Raw genomic sequence first — 15,206 nt, 5'->3', positions numbered from 1 at the left:
TTTTTCATTTCCTTCAGCTGGAAGAAAAAGCTCATTCATCTGGAGAAAACGGCCCCTACCCGCTGCATGGAAAAGAAAAAATGAAATGCGACTCGAGTTTCTTTGGCTCTGAAATCCTGTTCTGATGCTCCCCTATTTCAAAATACAAGAGTCCCCTCCTTAAAGCCCAAGAATGTCCTTAGTCTAACTTGGTAGGGATTTATTTTTTTGTTGCAGTGCAGGAAGACAAAACAGCTTTAATACCCATCCATATTTTCTAACCACTTCAATGCAAGGTCAGGGGGAGCAGGAGCCTATCCTGGCAAACAACGACAAGGCAGGGTACACATCCAGGTGGTGGTGGTGGAGGGGATCCCCGTTACCTGTAAAGCACTTTGAGTGGAGTGTCCAGAAAACGCTATACAAGTGTAAGGAATTATTACACGCCAGACAGTCCTTCACAGGGCAGGCAAACCCACCCTCACACAAGGGCCAGGTTTAAACTGCTTCCACGTGAAAGAACACTACCGGCGTCTGCATAAACACACGCACTTAATTGCAAAGAGAAGAAAAGGTTTTTATTCCAAAACATGGAAATAAAGCCTCAGAATGTGAACCACACATCCTCACATCCCATTTCAAGTGACAGGCTAGCGATGAAGAGAGAACAGAACACTGCAAGAATATGAACCAAGTGTGCACATGTAAAACATTGTCAGAACTTGTTTAAGTTAATATGCAATAGTTTCCAATCCAAAACCTAGATGACTGAAATGTTCTCAAACAACACAGATGAACTACAGATAAACAGAATGTCACCATTAGTTTTGCGTGTATACAGCCTGTAAGAATCAAGAACTGTACAATGGGAACCTGAATCAATATCAGGTTTCAAGTTTCTGCCTTTCACAATGTATCACCTGAAACAGCCATCCTGCCAAAAGTCTATATAACATACACTAGAATCCTCACTGGAAGAGTCATTACTTGTTTGAATTGCCATGTATGATTCTTCCAAACCCAAATGCTAACAGAACAGAAGCGCTGGTAAATACCCATGCATTCTTGGTAAGCACATTTCAAAGGCATTTTCAGGACCTCTCTTTAGAGGGTCAATGTGCTGTGCAGCAAATTCCACCTGAAAAAAAGCAAGTGTGCAGTACAAGCATGACATTGTGCTCTGAACAGACGATCTACGCCCTCACTTCTGGGTCTAATGCTCAGAGGGTCACTGTCGCACAGCGTCAGCTAAGGCTGGAGAGAAAGGCTCTGTATTCCTGAGAGCAGCACACACGTGATTGGGAAAGCATGGGTGGCAGGGGCCCAGGCCGTGCTGCACACAGCAGGAAGCTCAGACCGCTCCGCGAGAGAAGTGGTAACGTTAAGCTGAAGCAGGCCCGCTGGGCTGTGGCCAGAAAAGAGCAAAAAATCTGAAATCGTAAAAGATTTCCTCCTCCTTCTGCTAAGGTTGTCAGACCCGCTAACCAAAAAAAGAATGAGGAACATCTGAGGACAAAAAGCCACTTCAAACACTAAGAAACCCTGATCATTTAGCACAGAACACCACAGACACGAACTACACATACCCTGAGAAAGTTCTGTCAATGCAGCCCCTTTCAAGAGCATTCAACCCTTTCTGATCATGTTCCATTCTGCATATATTTTGAATCAAGATCTGAACGCTCTAACCAAACACTTCTGGGAGAAGCTCAATGCCAATACACACTGCAAAGGCAGCTGAGCGGCTCCTAGCTGCCACTGGGAGTGGAAGAGGATGGAGCACAGTTAGCAGCAGCAGTCTGATCAGTCACTCTTTCCTCATTTCACCACTCAACAGCAACCACTGTGTACGACTGGGAGGCTGCAGAACCACTGCAGAAGTAGGAAACATGAGCTGCACACCTGGACCTCCAGCACTGTGCTTCCCAACCCAATCACAGTGTAAGAACAGGCAATGAGCCTGATAACACTATCTCAGACGTCCATCAGCATGAATGCAGTGATAACCCTCATTAACTAATTGCTTTCATGTAGCATTTTGCATCCCAAAGGATCCCAAAACCTTTTCCATAAAGGAAGGGATGCACTATTTCCCACTACCACAGCAGAGCCCTCACTATTCAACAGATAAGTAAAGGAAGTGGAAAAACCACAGAGTCATTGAATCCTTAAGGATCAAAGAGTCAGAAAATTGAATGAATGCCTCATCGCAAGGGTGGTTTTGCTTTAGAGGTCTCCCACCTCAGCACAGATCAAGCCCAGTCTTGCTCAGATTCTGAGCTCTGACAAGATCAGGCTAAGGCGCCACCACAACCGGTTGCTCTTAACTACTGTACAAAGAGGGGGAAACGATCACAGTTTCTGCAACATAAATGAATAGGTACAGTGTAACAAAAGGCTGGTACAGCAAATTACTTAAAATCTTTATTTACCACGTCTACGCAAACCGCATCCGGTGCCTTGAGATCACGCAGCCGGTCTAATAAAGGGTTCAACATGTGCTAGACTCAGCTCTCTGTTCCACAAGGAGCCGTAATGCCTGGATTCTACACCATAGTGCGATAAGCAGTTATTGCCAGTTTCATAATGCTAAAAAGGAACTGTAACATATCCACTTTAACTGAAAACTTCTGAACAGAAAAGGCCAGTGTTAATCTTTGAGGTCTGCCCTTCGCAGGCCATAGTCAGAAACGATTATCTTCAGAGCATGTGTAGTTTGCTCCTCTCCCGTGTAAAAGGAAATTTCAAAAGAGGAACTGCTTTGCTGCGGTGCTTTAAAATATCGTTGCAGACAGATTCCGTAAGCTCCAAGGTAATTAGTGGACTTAGAGGACGGCATTTACATTTCCTAACTAAAATCCCCGCCCCTAAACAAGCACGAGCCGAGGTCTTCCGACAGCTTCCTTTAATGGAAGAGATTTGTAGTGAGTGCTCCCCCAGGAAAGCCCTGGTTCAGCCACGCCCCCCAGGTCAGACTGCTGGTCTTTCCCACCACTATGGACTGTGTGCACGACTGACGTCTTCTCCCGGCAGCTACGGCAGATCGCCCAGAAACCGGTGCAGAGGGGGCACGTAGCGCACAGCTTTGCATGCAGACAGACTGCTCTTTACAAACCACAGCAAGAAGAGCTGTGGGAATGGGAGACTGAGCCGTGGACACATGGCCGAACAGCAGAGCATTCTTTCTCACAAAGAGAGCGGAGGAGTAGTAGGCTATGTTGGGATTAACAGTGAAACAGCTGAACAGTTCTGTTTGGCTTCGCAACATAACCCATGTTTTCACTCTCTGCTGCAAATGAACTGCATTGCAAAACTGGTGTTGCTCATGTAAAGTTCCTACATAGCTGCTTTAAAATATACATTTTACACTGCTACAGTCAGACGTGAATTCTCATAATTCACCAACACATCAGCTTTAAGTCTACATAACCATACTGCAGCCTGAAATTCTAAGAAGTTACTAGTGTCTATAGATAACATCATACATTAGTTGCTCATAATTCAGCAGATTCTAATCTACAACTCAAGCAGTGGACAAAACCGGCTTATATTTGCACCTTAATTCATGCTATTAATCTTTTAAGGAAAAAGTAAGAGGATTATTCCATGCTGAGAAGAGAAGAAAGAAAACATGTTTCAGCCGTGGAGCCTTCTTCAGGTGTGAGCATCTTCACCTGAAGAAGGCTCCACGGCCGAAACGTTTTTTCTTCTCTTCTCAGCATGGAATAAACCTATTACTTGTTCCTTTGCAGCCTACGCATGCTGACGCAGCTACCCACCTGAACGATTCATCTTTTTGTTGGATGTCCTTAATATTGTTAACCTATTATCAGCAAGTTGAACAACAGATTTGTTCAGATGGAGAAGTGACATGGCCACAGAATACAGGGGATGCCAATCTACAGAGCACTTCAACCTGGCATTATCGTACCATCACACCAGAGCTCCTTACTGCAAAACGGGCCAGAGAAACAAATTTGTCCCTGACAAACCCTTTGTAAATGTTGATTGACAAGCAGCAGTGAAACTTTACTATTGTGTAGCAGCCCATGTGACAATTCTTTTTTTAACGTACAATGGCAGACTTTCCATCAGCAAATATTTCATTCACTGTGGTGGCTGTGAAAATGGAGAGGCACCCCACAGGCATGACGTGACATTGCGCATTTCACTTGCATGCATCTTAAATTAATGATGTAAATACTAAAACTGAAAAAGCTGTCTGCCAATCTTTTAAGTTTATTTACACAAGCGTTCTTAATTCATGATGCCCAACAGCTGGTTACAGCTGTTCCCCAACAGCTCTAACCAACATTACCAGCAGAGCCCAATCAAGAGGTGTTACCAGATGTGTAAAGTGCTTATAAAGCCTTGACAGTACATTTGCTGTCTCCTTCAAAGACCAACAAGGTATAAATATGAAACCAAATGGGGGAAAAAAATGCACTGACATTCCAGTCAACGGGGAAGTTCAGAGATCAAAAACCTGGTGGGGGTACAGCCCAGTGAGTACCTGGAGGAGTTTAAAGGATGTGTACATCATGTACAAACATCCAGACAAGGCTACAGAGGCCGGAGTGTTTGTGCACTCTGGGTCATTGCCCCTTCGGTGATAAAAAGGAATCACGCGGTCTGTTTCAATGGCGCTCGGTTCATGAGGCCAAAACCACCGGAAAGACAAATCCTATACAGGGCACGGCGGACAACCCCGGCCCCCCTCTGCGAGTGGCGCGGGCTCTTACCCGCAGTCGGGGGCGGGGCACCAGCGGCAGTCCGGGTCGGCCACCAGCCAGCGGCGCAGCATGAACTCCTCGTACTTCTCCATGAGCGCGCGGTCGCCCAGGATCATGCGGATGTCGTGGGGGTTGAAGCGCTCGGAGCACTCGGGGCAGCTGATGTTGACGCGGCTCTCGGAGATCTCGATGCGCAGGTACTGGCGCAGGCAGTCGGCGCAGGAGCGGTGGTGGCAGGTCATGATCTCCGGGAAGCGGTCCCGGGAGTGTCTGAGAAGGCACAGCGGGCACTCCAGCAGCTCCCCGCCCGCCTTGGAGGAGGCGGCGGCAGCGGAGGAGGAGGAGGAGGAAGAGGAGGAGGCTGCCGAAGAGGTGGAGGCCACTCCCGCCACGGAGAAGGCGGAGTTCTTGTCGTTGCACATCTCCGAGTGGATGCTCTCGATGCTGGCGATGCCCTCCACCCCCCCGTTCAGCTCCCGCGACTTGCGCTTGGGGTCCTTCCTGCGGCGGAAGAGAGACCCCAAAGACAGGCGGCGCTTCTTGGGCGCCTTCTTGACAGAGGGCAGGCTGATGGAGGAGGCAGCGGACTGCAGGTCCCGGTCGGAGCCCATCTGCTGGTGCTTCTGCAGGCTCATGTCTCCAGTGCGGGCCAGGCGTCCCTCCTCGTGGGTCACATCCACGGGGTCCTGAACGGGAAGGCAGGGAGGGGTCCGGAGGGGAGCTGGGGAAGGGGGGTTGGGGGTGGGGGGGGACAGGGTTTCCAGAACACAATCGCAGGAGCTTAAGACATGTTGACCTCTGCCGGCATGTCGATCACCTCGCCCTGCCTTGTCTGCTTCCCAGGTGCGCTTCAACCAGAGGGCAGTCACAGGAAGATCGGGGGTGCCTGCGAACGGGAGAGAAGACCACTGGTAAAACAAGGAAGGAACACGGACACGCTGTGCTGAAATGTGGCAGAACTGATCAACTATAAGGATGTTGCACTCATATTTATACTGTTTATGAGCTGCACAAAAGCAAACAGGTTCTTACATGCATAAAACAGTACATGCCCCTTTTCTGCTTCCTGCTTCATATATATATTTTCAACGATCATGAGCGGCTTCACACACGCTTTTAATTAAAAAATCTAAAACTTCAGTGCAGCGCAGTAGACAAGTCTAAGCAATGGATGACTGTGACAATTGTTTGCTTGGACAGTGCAGATGCAAGCTGGATTTTAAGCCAACTTTTATGGAATAGTTTGCAAGAGCTCTGGAGCCTACACAGTAACCAAAGTTAAATAATGAGGCACCATTAAGTCACTCCTCCGAATGCTCCTCTTAAGGGCTCTGCCCATTCCACAATTATGCAAACCGGAAGTTGACGACAAATTTTGTGAATTCTACATTTTACTAGAAAGGAGAAGAGAAACTGTTTCCCCTTTAAAGGTAAAACGGTTATAAAAATACTGAGCATCTATTCTATTGCAAAGGTTTTATGGAGTGTTACATAAATGTCATTAAAATTAATTTGCTCAAATTGCAATATATAACTCAGGTGAAAAAGTAAGAGCTGCAATGATTCAAAGACCCTCTACAATTCAGGCTGACCTCTACATCAGCTAATACCTGATGATACGAACTTTTGATTAAAGTAACCCCTAGTCTCATCAGATGCTTTAAATTGATGAACCCCACAAAAGTACAGTCCAAAGTCAGGAAAGCAATCCGATGTCTTTAACCTACTGAGGTGCCTGAATAGAGCCACCTAGCAGAAGGCCTACAAGACTAACAATTGTGGCCTCTGTGTACCCACATTTAACTACATACAGAGCTCATTTCAACAATCTCACGATCACAAGACTCGGAGGCACCGCAGTAGAGTTCTTTGTGAAGTTTAAAATTGTACCCACAACTCAACCTGTGCATAGCCTTATCACAATTCCATCTTAAATGTCTTCTCCTGTGCACCCTGAAGCACAGCCTTGGAATCTCAAAACTGCAGTTCCAGAAAAACCCAGCAAGGAGCTGCAGCCCATCAGTGACCCAGCGTTAGCACCAAGACAGAGCGCCCGAGCCTCATGAGGGACAGCGACACACAGGCACAATTAAATCCAATTCAAAAACACACTGCCTGCGAAAGCCAGTGAACAAAAAACATGATACGACAAGTTTAAAAAGGAAAAATGACACGTACGACCAGCACTATGCTGCTCCGTCATCAGCAGAGGGAGCATTGAATCATTACCTGAAGGCGTTATCCCCAGCCTTGTGGTTTTTTTCTATTAAATCCCACAGCTAGAAACTGACAGCAGGAGTGCCAGTGTTTGTGCATTTGCTTGGCAACAGAGAACTTGTAATGGAACTAACAAGCTCTTAGGTGTTTTTGTTGCAGGGCTAGTAATATATTATATTTTGCACATGGTCTGCCAGGAAACCCGAATTTTGGTCACCTCTAATGACCCCCCGAACATTCAACAATCAGGCCCAGCATCACCACAAGTACAGGAGCCACTAGCATTCATGCAAGCTCCCCACATTGACAACTGTGCAACTCCAGTGTGGAAATCACCCGTCTCACTCCGTCACGACTAAAAATAAAGCATAGCACAAAAAAGGCCTACGAAGGGAGGACTTCCATGACAATTCCTTGGAATCAGATTTTCCTAGTTTTTGTGGGGCTCCGTCACCGCAGATCCCCGCAGCCACAGATGGAATACCGTCGGTAAACGACAAGCTGGGAGATGAGCCACTGCCTCTGCTGCCGATTCAGAGTCCTAAACTTATAAAAGATACCAGCGAAAAAGTATTCAAAAGCTTCACAGCCTAAAACATTTGTTAAATCTGCTTTAGAGGGGAGAATGATCTCTACCAGATGCCAAAAAAACAGACCCGAAGCCAAGCACAGTTCAACGGGTGCACATCGATACTGAGGACTCTTCTGCCAAAGATGAGTTCATCAATGGTTTGCAGGATCGTCAGCCCCCATTTGACTTGCGGTCGAACACAGGAAAGGGAGGAGAGAAACAAAGCAGAAAGCTTGAGGTCGTCTGATAAACGTACTGTTTGACATCTATTCACGTGTAAAGCCGGCTGAAGTTTTACAACCTTTGAGCCATCGACCACTGACTGGGAACGCCCACCAAAATGAAACAAGGGCAAAGCTCACGAAAAAAAAAAGGTATTCAATTACTACTCAATCTGCTCAAATATGATCTAATAAGCTAAATAACCAGATTAGTTATGGCATAGAGAGGAAACGGCATGTTTGACAACCTTTAGCAATCTGGCAGCAATGCATTTTCTCCCATGATTTTGTGCTACAAATAAACTGATGACTCACACTGGAAAAGTACACTTATTCCTGGGACAGTCTAGAGGCTGAAAATTACAATTTGTATAGGCTAATAAGCTGTGTAATGTGCAATATAGCTTAATGTATAAGTTATTAGGACTGAAATGTACGTTAATAATGCATTTATACACATCTGAAAAACTCGGCTTTTGTCAACCATGCAATTGATTATTAGGGGTTTGGCTCTTATCAGACAAACTATTAGAAACATTAAAACATGTTTAGAAACGGAATTTGAAGACCATAAAAGGTGCCTTTATACTTGTTTTTAAAATCCAGGGCTTCGCAAGATTCACCCCTCTTCTAAATCACTTTTTGATTAAATAATTTACTCAAACTTTAAGTACTTGAAACTGTAATTAACACTTACATATGAAGGAGGGAGCAAAGCAAAACATACAAACTTACATTAACTGTTTGCTGAAGCATTCAATCACGGTATGTCAGTACTTGGTGGAAGCACCTATGACTGTAACTACTTTCAGTCTTTTTGGACAGGCCTCTACCAGCCTTATAGATTTGGATGCTGTATTTTTTACACTTGCGTCATGGCAAAATTTCTCCAGTTCCGACACGATTCCGTTCCATCAATGATTCCTAACAAACAAGGGTCACCAGATATTTTGTGCTGGATTAAAGTCGTGACTTTGGGCCACTCAAAGACATTCATTCTCCTTGTCAAGCCATTCCAGAGTGGCTGTATCACCATGCTTGGGGTCATTACCCTGCTAGAAAGTGACTTACAGAAGTTCTCTTCTTGTGCTATACCACGGCAATCACGTCGGCCATGGGCAGGGATCCCCTTCACCCACCACCGATGCGAAGAACGTACCTGGGTGAAGTACACCTGCAGGCTCACTGCACAGCCGATTGGTAGGAGAAGAGGAACCGTCGAATCGAGCTGAATGAAAGGAGAACTTGAGGGACGTCAGATTGTTCACACACTTCCATCCTCATTAAATTTTACAGCTACATCTGGAGTCATTTATTCTGCTTCAAATAAACCAGTACCATAATTAGAACTTGTCTAAACACCAGAAAAGGCCAGAATCTAACATAGCTGCAAGACCAAAGAGGACTGTGCCTTTCTGCTGCTTCACACATCCCCATGCTAAGCCCCTGTGATCTCAGCTGTCTATACTTAGGAATTTCACACCTGAGAGGATGGCCCAAGATCCTGTGGATAAGACATTAAAGCAGTCATTCTAATGAAATTAACTCGCTCAGCTGACGAGGTCATAAATCTATTCATAAAGCTCAATTGTAGGGGATAAAAGTGGCTTTCTACCTCATTCCAAACACTGAGTATCCGGGACAAATGACATTCCCTGGGTGTCACCAGTACCTGAGATTTTCGTGATTAAAATGTTCTAATCCCATTTAAAATGTTTGCAATGCAAAACTGTAAAAAGTCAGAGGAATCAAGGGGGCAGCTTCAGGAAATCTTCCAGGAGGAATTTACTACATATACACAAGCCAAGTCCTTTGTCAGCCCTACCCCATTCCCATCGAGAGTTTTGAGAGGAGGTTAGAGAGTCCACTACATCCCATTAAGGCAGATGTGACAGCTTGTGCAGAAGAGGTCCACCTGAATGCAAAAGGGACTGGGAAGGTACCATCTTCACAAACTGAGAAGGGCCAGACCAGCCAGTCAAACTGAGCACAGAGTGACCTTTGGTGTATTTATTCTAAGGGATGAAACAGAATAAAGGTCAAGCACAAGGGGAAGAAAGTCAGAAATCAAAGAGATCAGGAAAGAAATTTGGCCAAATTCTTACAGGCCAAGATTCAATAATCTGGGTGTGAATCTTTGACATGCATCTCTGAACTCTAGAATTAATTGCACACTCAGCAGTGGAGAAAAACTGCTCAATCCAGTAACTAGGTACATTAATTGTGTAGTTGATTTAGGCTGGCTTGTTTCAGTGCATCAGCAATCACGATTAGTAAATACCGGAAATAAGGGGCTAGTGTCAGTGGCTCATCAATGTCTAAGGTAATCTACAGTTTTCTGCCTTAAAAATAAAAAAAAATAACGTGAAAGTAACTCAACAAAATGTAATTTACAGCCTAGATGATAAAACAGCAAAAGAATTTCACAAGCTTAACACAGCACTGGAATCACTTGCCGGGTTGAGAAGTCGGTAGTGGAGCACCCCTCCAGGTGGGGAGACGCTGAAGGGGGAATGATGACGGCACAAGAGCTGCGCCTTGGCGGGCAGAGGCGCGCGAGAGCAGGAGTTTCCCGCGGCGTCCCCTGGGGAGACCGCTCCTCGCTGTGGAAACCATGCGACTGACAGGGGGCTGTGTTTTTCCATCGACTCACACGTTTAGGAGGGAGTCAATATTTACTTCGGGGGAGGCCTGAACAACCGCACTCGCACCAGAACGGCAAAGTATGAAGTCACACAAGAAACAGTACTTAGTGATAAAGCTCTGCAATAAACTAACACTGAACAGAAGTCTAAGAACGACAGGACTAGCAAAATGTTATGACCAATCCAAAGCAAAGTAAGACACCATAAGCTAAAACATTAAAGTGAAGCTTATCTTGGCAATGAACCATGGGAGAAAGTAGAACTAACGACCACTCAAACACTTCATTTTTCATTCCAAGTAGCCTTGCTTTACTTGGAAAACACAGGTGTTACCTGTCACCATGCTCACCTCCACAGAGCTCTACAGCGTACACAGTCGGTCTACTCTCAAGGGCTCTATCCTGTGTAAACCATTCTAATGAGTTTTGGGAAGACGAGACCCTGGTCCTGCTTCAGTTACATTTAAGATTGTGGAGAACCCTTATATCTTTCCAAGTGCCTGGCGTTGACTCAATCCTGTTTGGAAAAGCCAGGAGAGTAGACATCTCATCAAGCTGCCAGGGAAAAGCATATTCTATTGAACAGAACAGGACTAATCTCTAACAAGTCAAACACCAAGGTAGAAAAAAAAAGGACCCAGGAAGTCCAATTAGTGCATTCATATTACGTGGGCTTGATCCCAAGAGCCCGCTTCAGTTGCATCATGCATGATCTTGGTCCTTAAGGGTAAGCTGAAACCACACGTTTCTGACACTTATGCTATATGACTGCAACATTTTTCTTATGCAGCTGGAACTCCAAACTGCTGCTATCTCCAAACTATATTCTGTACCGCTACCTACTCTTTAACTTCGATGCCATTTTGTCCTCGTCACACCAACACGCATACCGAAAACTATGCAATGCAATAATTTTCAACCACTAGATGACACATGACACCTCTTAAGTCACAGAATCATATTTGATTTCATTATCTCAAGGTCATGGGCCTATCAGCAGCCCCAGAATTATCCTATAACATCTATCCTATAACTGCTGGGACAAAATATTGGGATAATCCAATGAAAAAGTGAAGTATGTATATAGCATTAGGTAGCTCACATACAGAAGTTAACATACTCGAAGTGTGAAAAAAAAGATGCACAGTTTGCTGTGGGCGGATGATGTACTGCGCACACCGCAACGTTGGCTATAAAGGCCACACAACAGGAGCTGTAGACAGATTTGGAGGCATAAAAACATTTACACATGCTCCTAGCGTAGATCTGCTTTACGTGAAAAATCAGGTTAAACATTATCTTAATTGATCCCTATGCTGTACATGCACAGCATTGAAGAAAAGTCTTAACGGTAACCAAGACAGCATTTAAGTCCCCACTTGGTTCGCGGACATTTGAAGGACAACTTTTGAAAAAAACTGAAAGGGATAAAGGATATTGCAATAAGAGCCTTGAGATAACTCCAGAAATATAAAAGTAATTTTATATCAGCAATCCCGGCAAACTGCTTAAAACCTAGGCCCAGTAACAGCTTTAAAATATCTCTACTGAAAGAACACACCGCATACTCATTCATATTCTCAGTGGAAGACCTCCGACTTAATATAAATTGGGAAATGCCGAGACTGAAGAAGGTTAGATGACATTTACATTTTCTATATGCTGTGGGGACGTAATACAAAAGGCAAACAATGGCAGGGTGGAGGCACAGAATTTAAATCAAGGGATGTTAAGATAAACTGTAAAATGCACTCGTAAGACCCGATGCGTGTACAACTTTGGTTACCAGGATACAGGAACGTTTGCTGCTCTGGAATTGGTCCCAAGAAGAGCAACCAGATACATTCTCGGGCTCAAGGGAATGTTCTGCACCAACAAACAGTAAAGAAACTGAACCTTTTTTAGTGTAGGCCGGAGAAAACCGAGTGAACCATTTACAAATCTGGATAATTCTCAAAGGCACTGACAAAGTCAACCCACGAGAACTCCTCGCAGTCAGAAAAACTAAAAGTGGAAACTATGTGATGCGCTTTACACATCAACACGAGTCCCTTCTCGACACACGGGGTGTGGCAGTACAGAATAAGACACACGTTCATGCTGTAAGGCCCATGCCCTGGCATCTCTAAAAGAGCTAGCAGGATGGGATCTGCAGATCAAGTAGCTAAGAGCAACCAAACAGACGGGCTAGGTGAGCTGAACGACCGCCTCTCGTTTGTAACCATAACTTCTGGCAGACTGCACACCTCTGCCAAGAAGTATGAAGAGAAAAGCCACCAAGCTCTTCAGCCAAGGAGCCAGCCGACTCTCATGGGAACATGGTTTATCACAGAAGGCCGAGATTCAAAGGCTTACCTGCTGCACAATATTACTGGTTATCTCCCAGCAGAAACTGTCGCCTACAGTAAAGGAGTGGGCAGTAACACGGAGGGAATGTCCGGCTCCAGTCTCGAAGAAAAAATAAAAACGGGCAAAAGGGAAGAAAAAAAAACCCTGCCTTTGCCCCCACGTTTTTCTGCTGTGAAGCTGCAGATATCACAAGGGGACAGAGCATGTTCCCTTAAGTGGGACCACCAGTTAGAATGAGTGCAGTAGCAATGCTCTTTATACAAGCACGGAATGATTAATTGAAGTCTTAAAATGTTAAGAAGACAGATTAAAAAAAAAAGACTGTCTGAACTCTACAGTAGAGGTCTTCACCGGGAATGGGGAGCTTTCTTTGTTTTCCCTGATGTGGCACATCTGCAGCCTGACCTGTTCGACTAAGTACGTGTTACTTTGTGTAGCTTGTTCCGGTCAAGTTAATGTAGACCTCCGTTGAAACTTTTACACCGTCTTAAACTTCCAGGTTATCTGTTGACGAGCACATTCAACAAATTGCTTCCATGGGTCCTGCATGGGTTTGGTGTCAAATCAGAAGGACAGAATGAGAAACTTTCTGAAACTCTCAGATGAGCCTTCCTTCCATGTCTCAGCGTCAGCTGTGCAGGACCCAAACCTACACACTGTAATTTCATACAAATGCCAAGGGAAACGGGATTCCTTTCATTTTCCACAGGGGTGAAAATAAATCTCCCGAGAGGCAATTTGTCTCCCTGAAGCAGTCGACAGATTGAGAAACCGAGCATCTAGAAAGGAACGATGCAGAGCTTGCACAGTTTCTAGAAAGCTAATCAGGATCAAAAAGAAAAATTAAGGGAAAAGAAGTCTAACAAGTAACCTGTCTCTCCTGAACTTCTAAGGCTTTAAAAGCAACAGAAAACTGCCACACAAGAGACTTGTTTACCCAATCCACTCAACAACTGAGGTGAAAAAGATAACATTTACAAAGGTCAGCTTATTTTCCCAGAAACACCTGTAAACACAACAGCTTTAATATTTGACAAAACCACAGGCCTTAACCAAACAATGAAGCAAATCAAATTTCTCAATAAACACAAGGTTAACATTCCGAATTTTAAATCCCCCTTTCTCAGCCCAAATGGAGGAAGGAGTCATTTGATTTAACCCTGTCTGGTGAGGCCACCCTCAATGTTATAACTCAATTGACAATCAAGTTACTATGAGTCCTCAAACCAAAAGGCAGGGTAAGGCCAAAGTAGGAGAAACGTTTTTCAGATTCTGCCAACATCTCACCAGAATCCTTTGAACTTTCTGACAAATGGCCAGAAGTCTGGATTCTCCTGCCCTCTCACATAAAAGGAAAAAAAACGAATCCCCAACTGTAGCTTCTGGCAGAGCAAACTCTGCAGTTGTCACACCAATCACTTAAATCTGAAAGGTTCAACATGAATACCCCTCTGCTGATAAATGAATTCTTACCTGTGTTTAAAAGCGACTGGAAAGCCAGAAGAAACATCAGAACCCTCAAACTGATCTTAAAGCAATTTCGAGATGTACAGTAATCAGTCTGGTCTGAATCAGACGCTGTTCACTGTAAAATATTCAAACTAAGGCGATCAAATTGTGAAATTTGCCAAAGAGAAAAATGACTATCAAGTTCAAATTCCATTTTAAAGACACTTGGTGTTGTAATATAATATAAACAGACTAAGAACAGTCAGAGGAAAGACACTCAGTCCACAAGTTTCTAATGGTTGAAATGTGATGGCAAACATGAATCCTACCATTGTGTCAATTTCATGAGTGCATCAAGAAAAAAAAATCAGACAATTCACAATGAGGTGAAATAACAGAGGTAAAGCAAGAGAACAAAAGTGCTTATGACAGCTGATGTAACAAACTGAATTCTGCACCATTACCCTTTTCTCTACGGTAGGAGCGAGCACACTGTACAAGAGGCAGAGCGCTGCTGTGTCTATGCACTGGAGTGGAAGCTCATTCAGCTGAGTAAACAGTGTGTTAATGCCCTGCGAGCCCGTCAGCCTGTTGTCCCGGTTTCCAAAAGCTGACTGCAGCTGCCGAATCTACAGATTCCGGCTGCCGTCGCCTAACGACAGGAGATGACCCGGCCCTTCCAGACCGGTCGGTAGCTACTAGCTATACGGCTCTAGGAACTCATCCTGCCTTTTCTTGAGAGAGGCCAAGGGTAGCTTGCGCCATACTCCCACAACCCTTTGGATAAGGAAGTGCCTCCTGTTTGCAGTTTTTAATGCAAGTCCACGTAGTTTCCACATGTCCTCTGGTTCGCGTTCAATCTGAAGAAGTCTGCAGAGCGCACAAGTGTTCCAAAGCTGCCATGAAGTTACTCAGTGACACCCAGTGGGGAAAAAGTACATGCTGAGAAGGACGATGCCCGAAAGCAATGTCACCTCAACCACTGCTTCTGCTGAAGCACAGCAGAAGATTCCTCAGTGGCCACTCTGCTGACGGTTTCTGGG

General features: G+C 44.9%; 1 protein-coding gene across 1 annotated transcript in view; it reads right to left on the bottom strand.

The window, feature by feature from the left end:
• The window catches only part of rnf19a (ring finger protein 19A, RBR E3 ubiquitin protein ligase), a 48,553-nt gene that overhangs the window by 11,930 nt on the left and 21,417 nt on the right, over positions 1-15,206 (bottom strand). The window contains exon 2 of the mRNA XM_088928571.1: positions 4,722-5,598. Coding sequence (XP_088784697.1) covers positions 4,722-5,347 — 626 coding nt within the window. The 5' untranslated portion in view covers positions 5,348-5,598. The remainder of the gene's footprint in view (positions 1-4,721; positions 5,599-15,206) is intronic.

This window comes from Atractosteus spatula, chromosome 12 (genome assembly GCF_055471065.1).
Source record: "Atractosteus spatula isolate fAtrSpa1 chromosome 12, fAtrSpa1.hap1, whole genome shotgun sequence".
Lineage (NCBI taxonomy): Eukaryota > Metazoa > Chordata > Actinopteri > Semionotiformes > Lepisosteidae > Atractosteus > Atractosteus spatula.
Note: the sequence above shows the minus strand (reverse complement) of the source record. Positions and strands in the feature narration are given on the sequence as shown.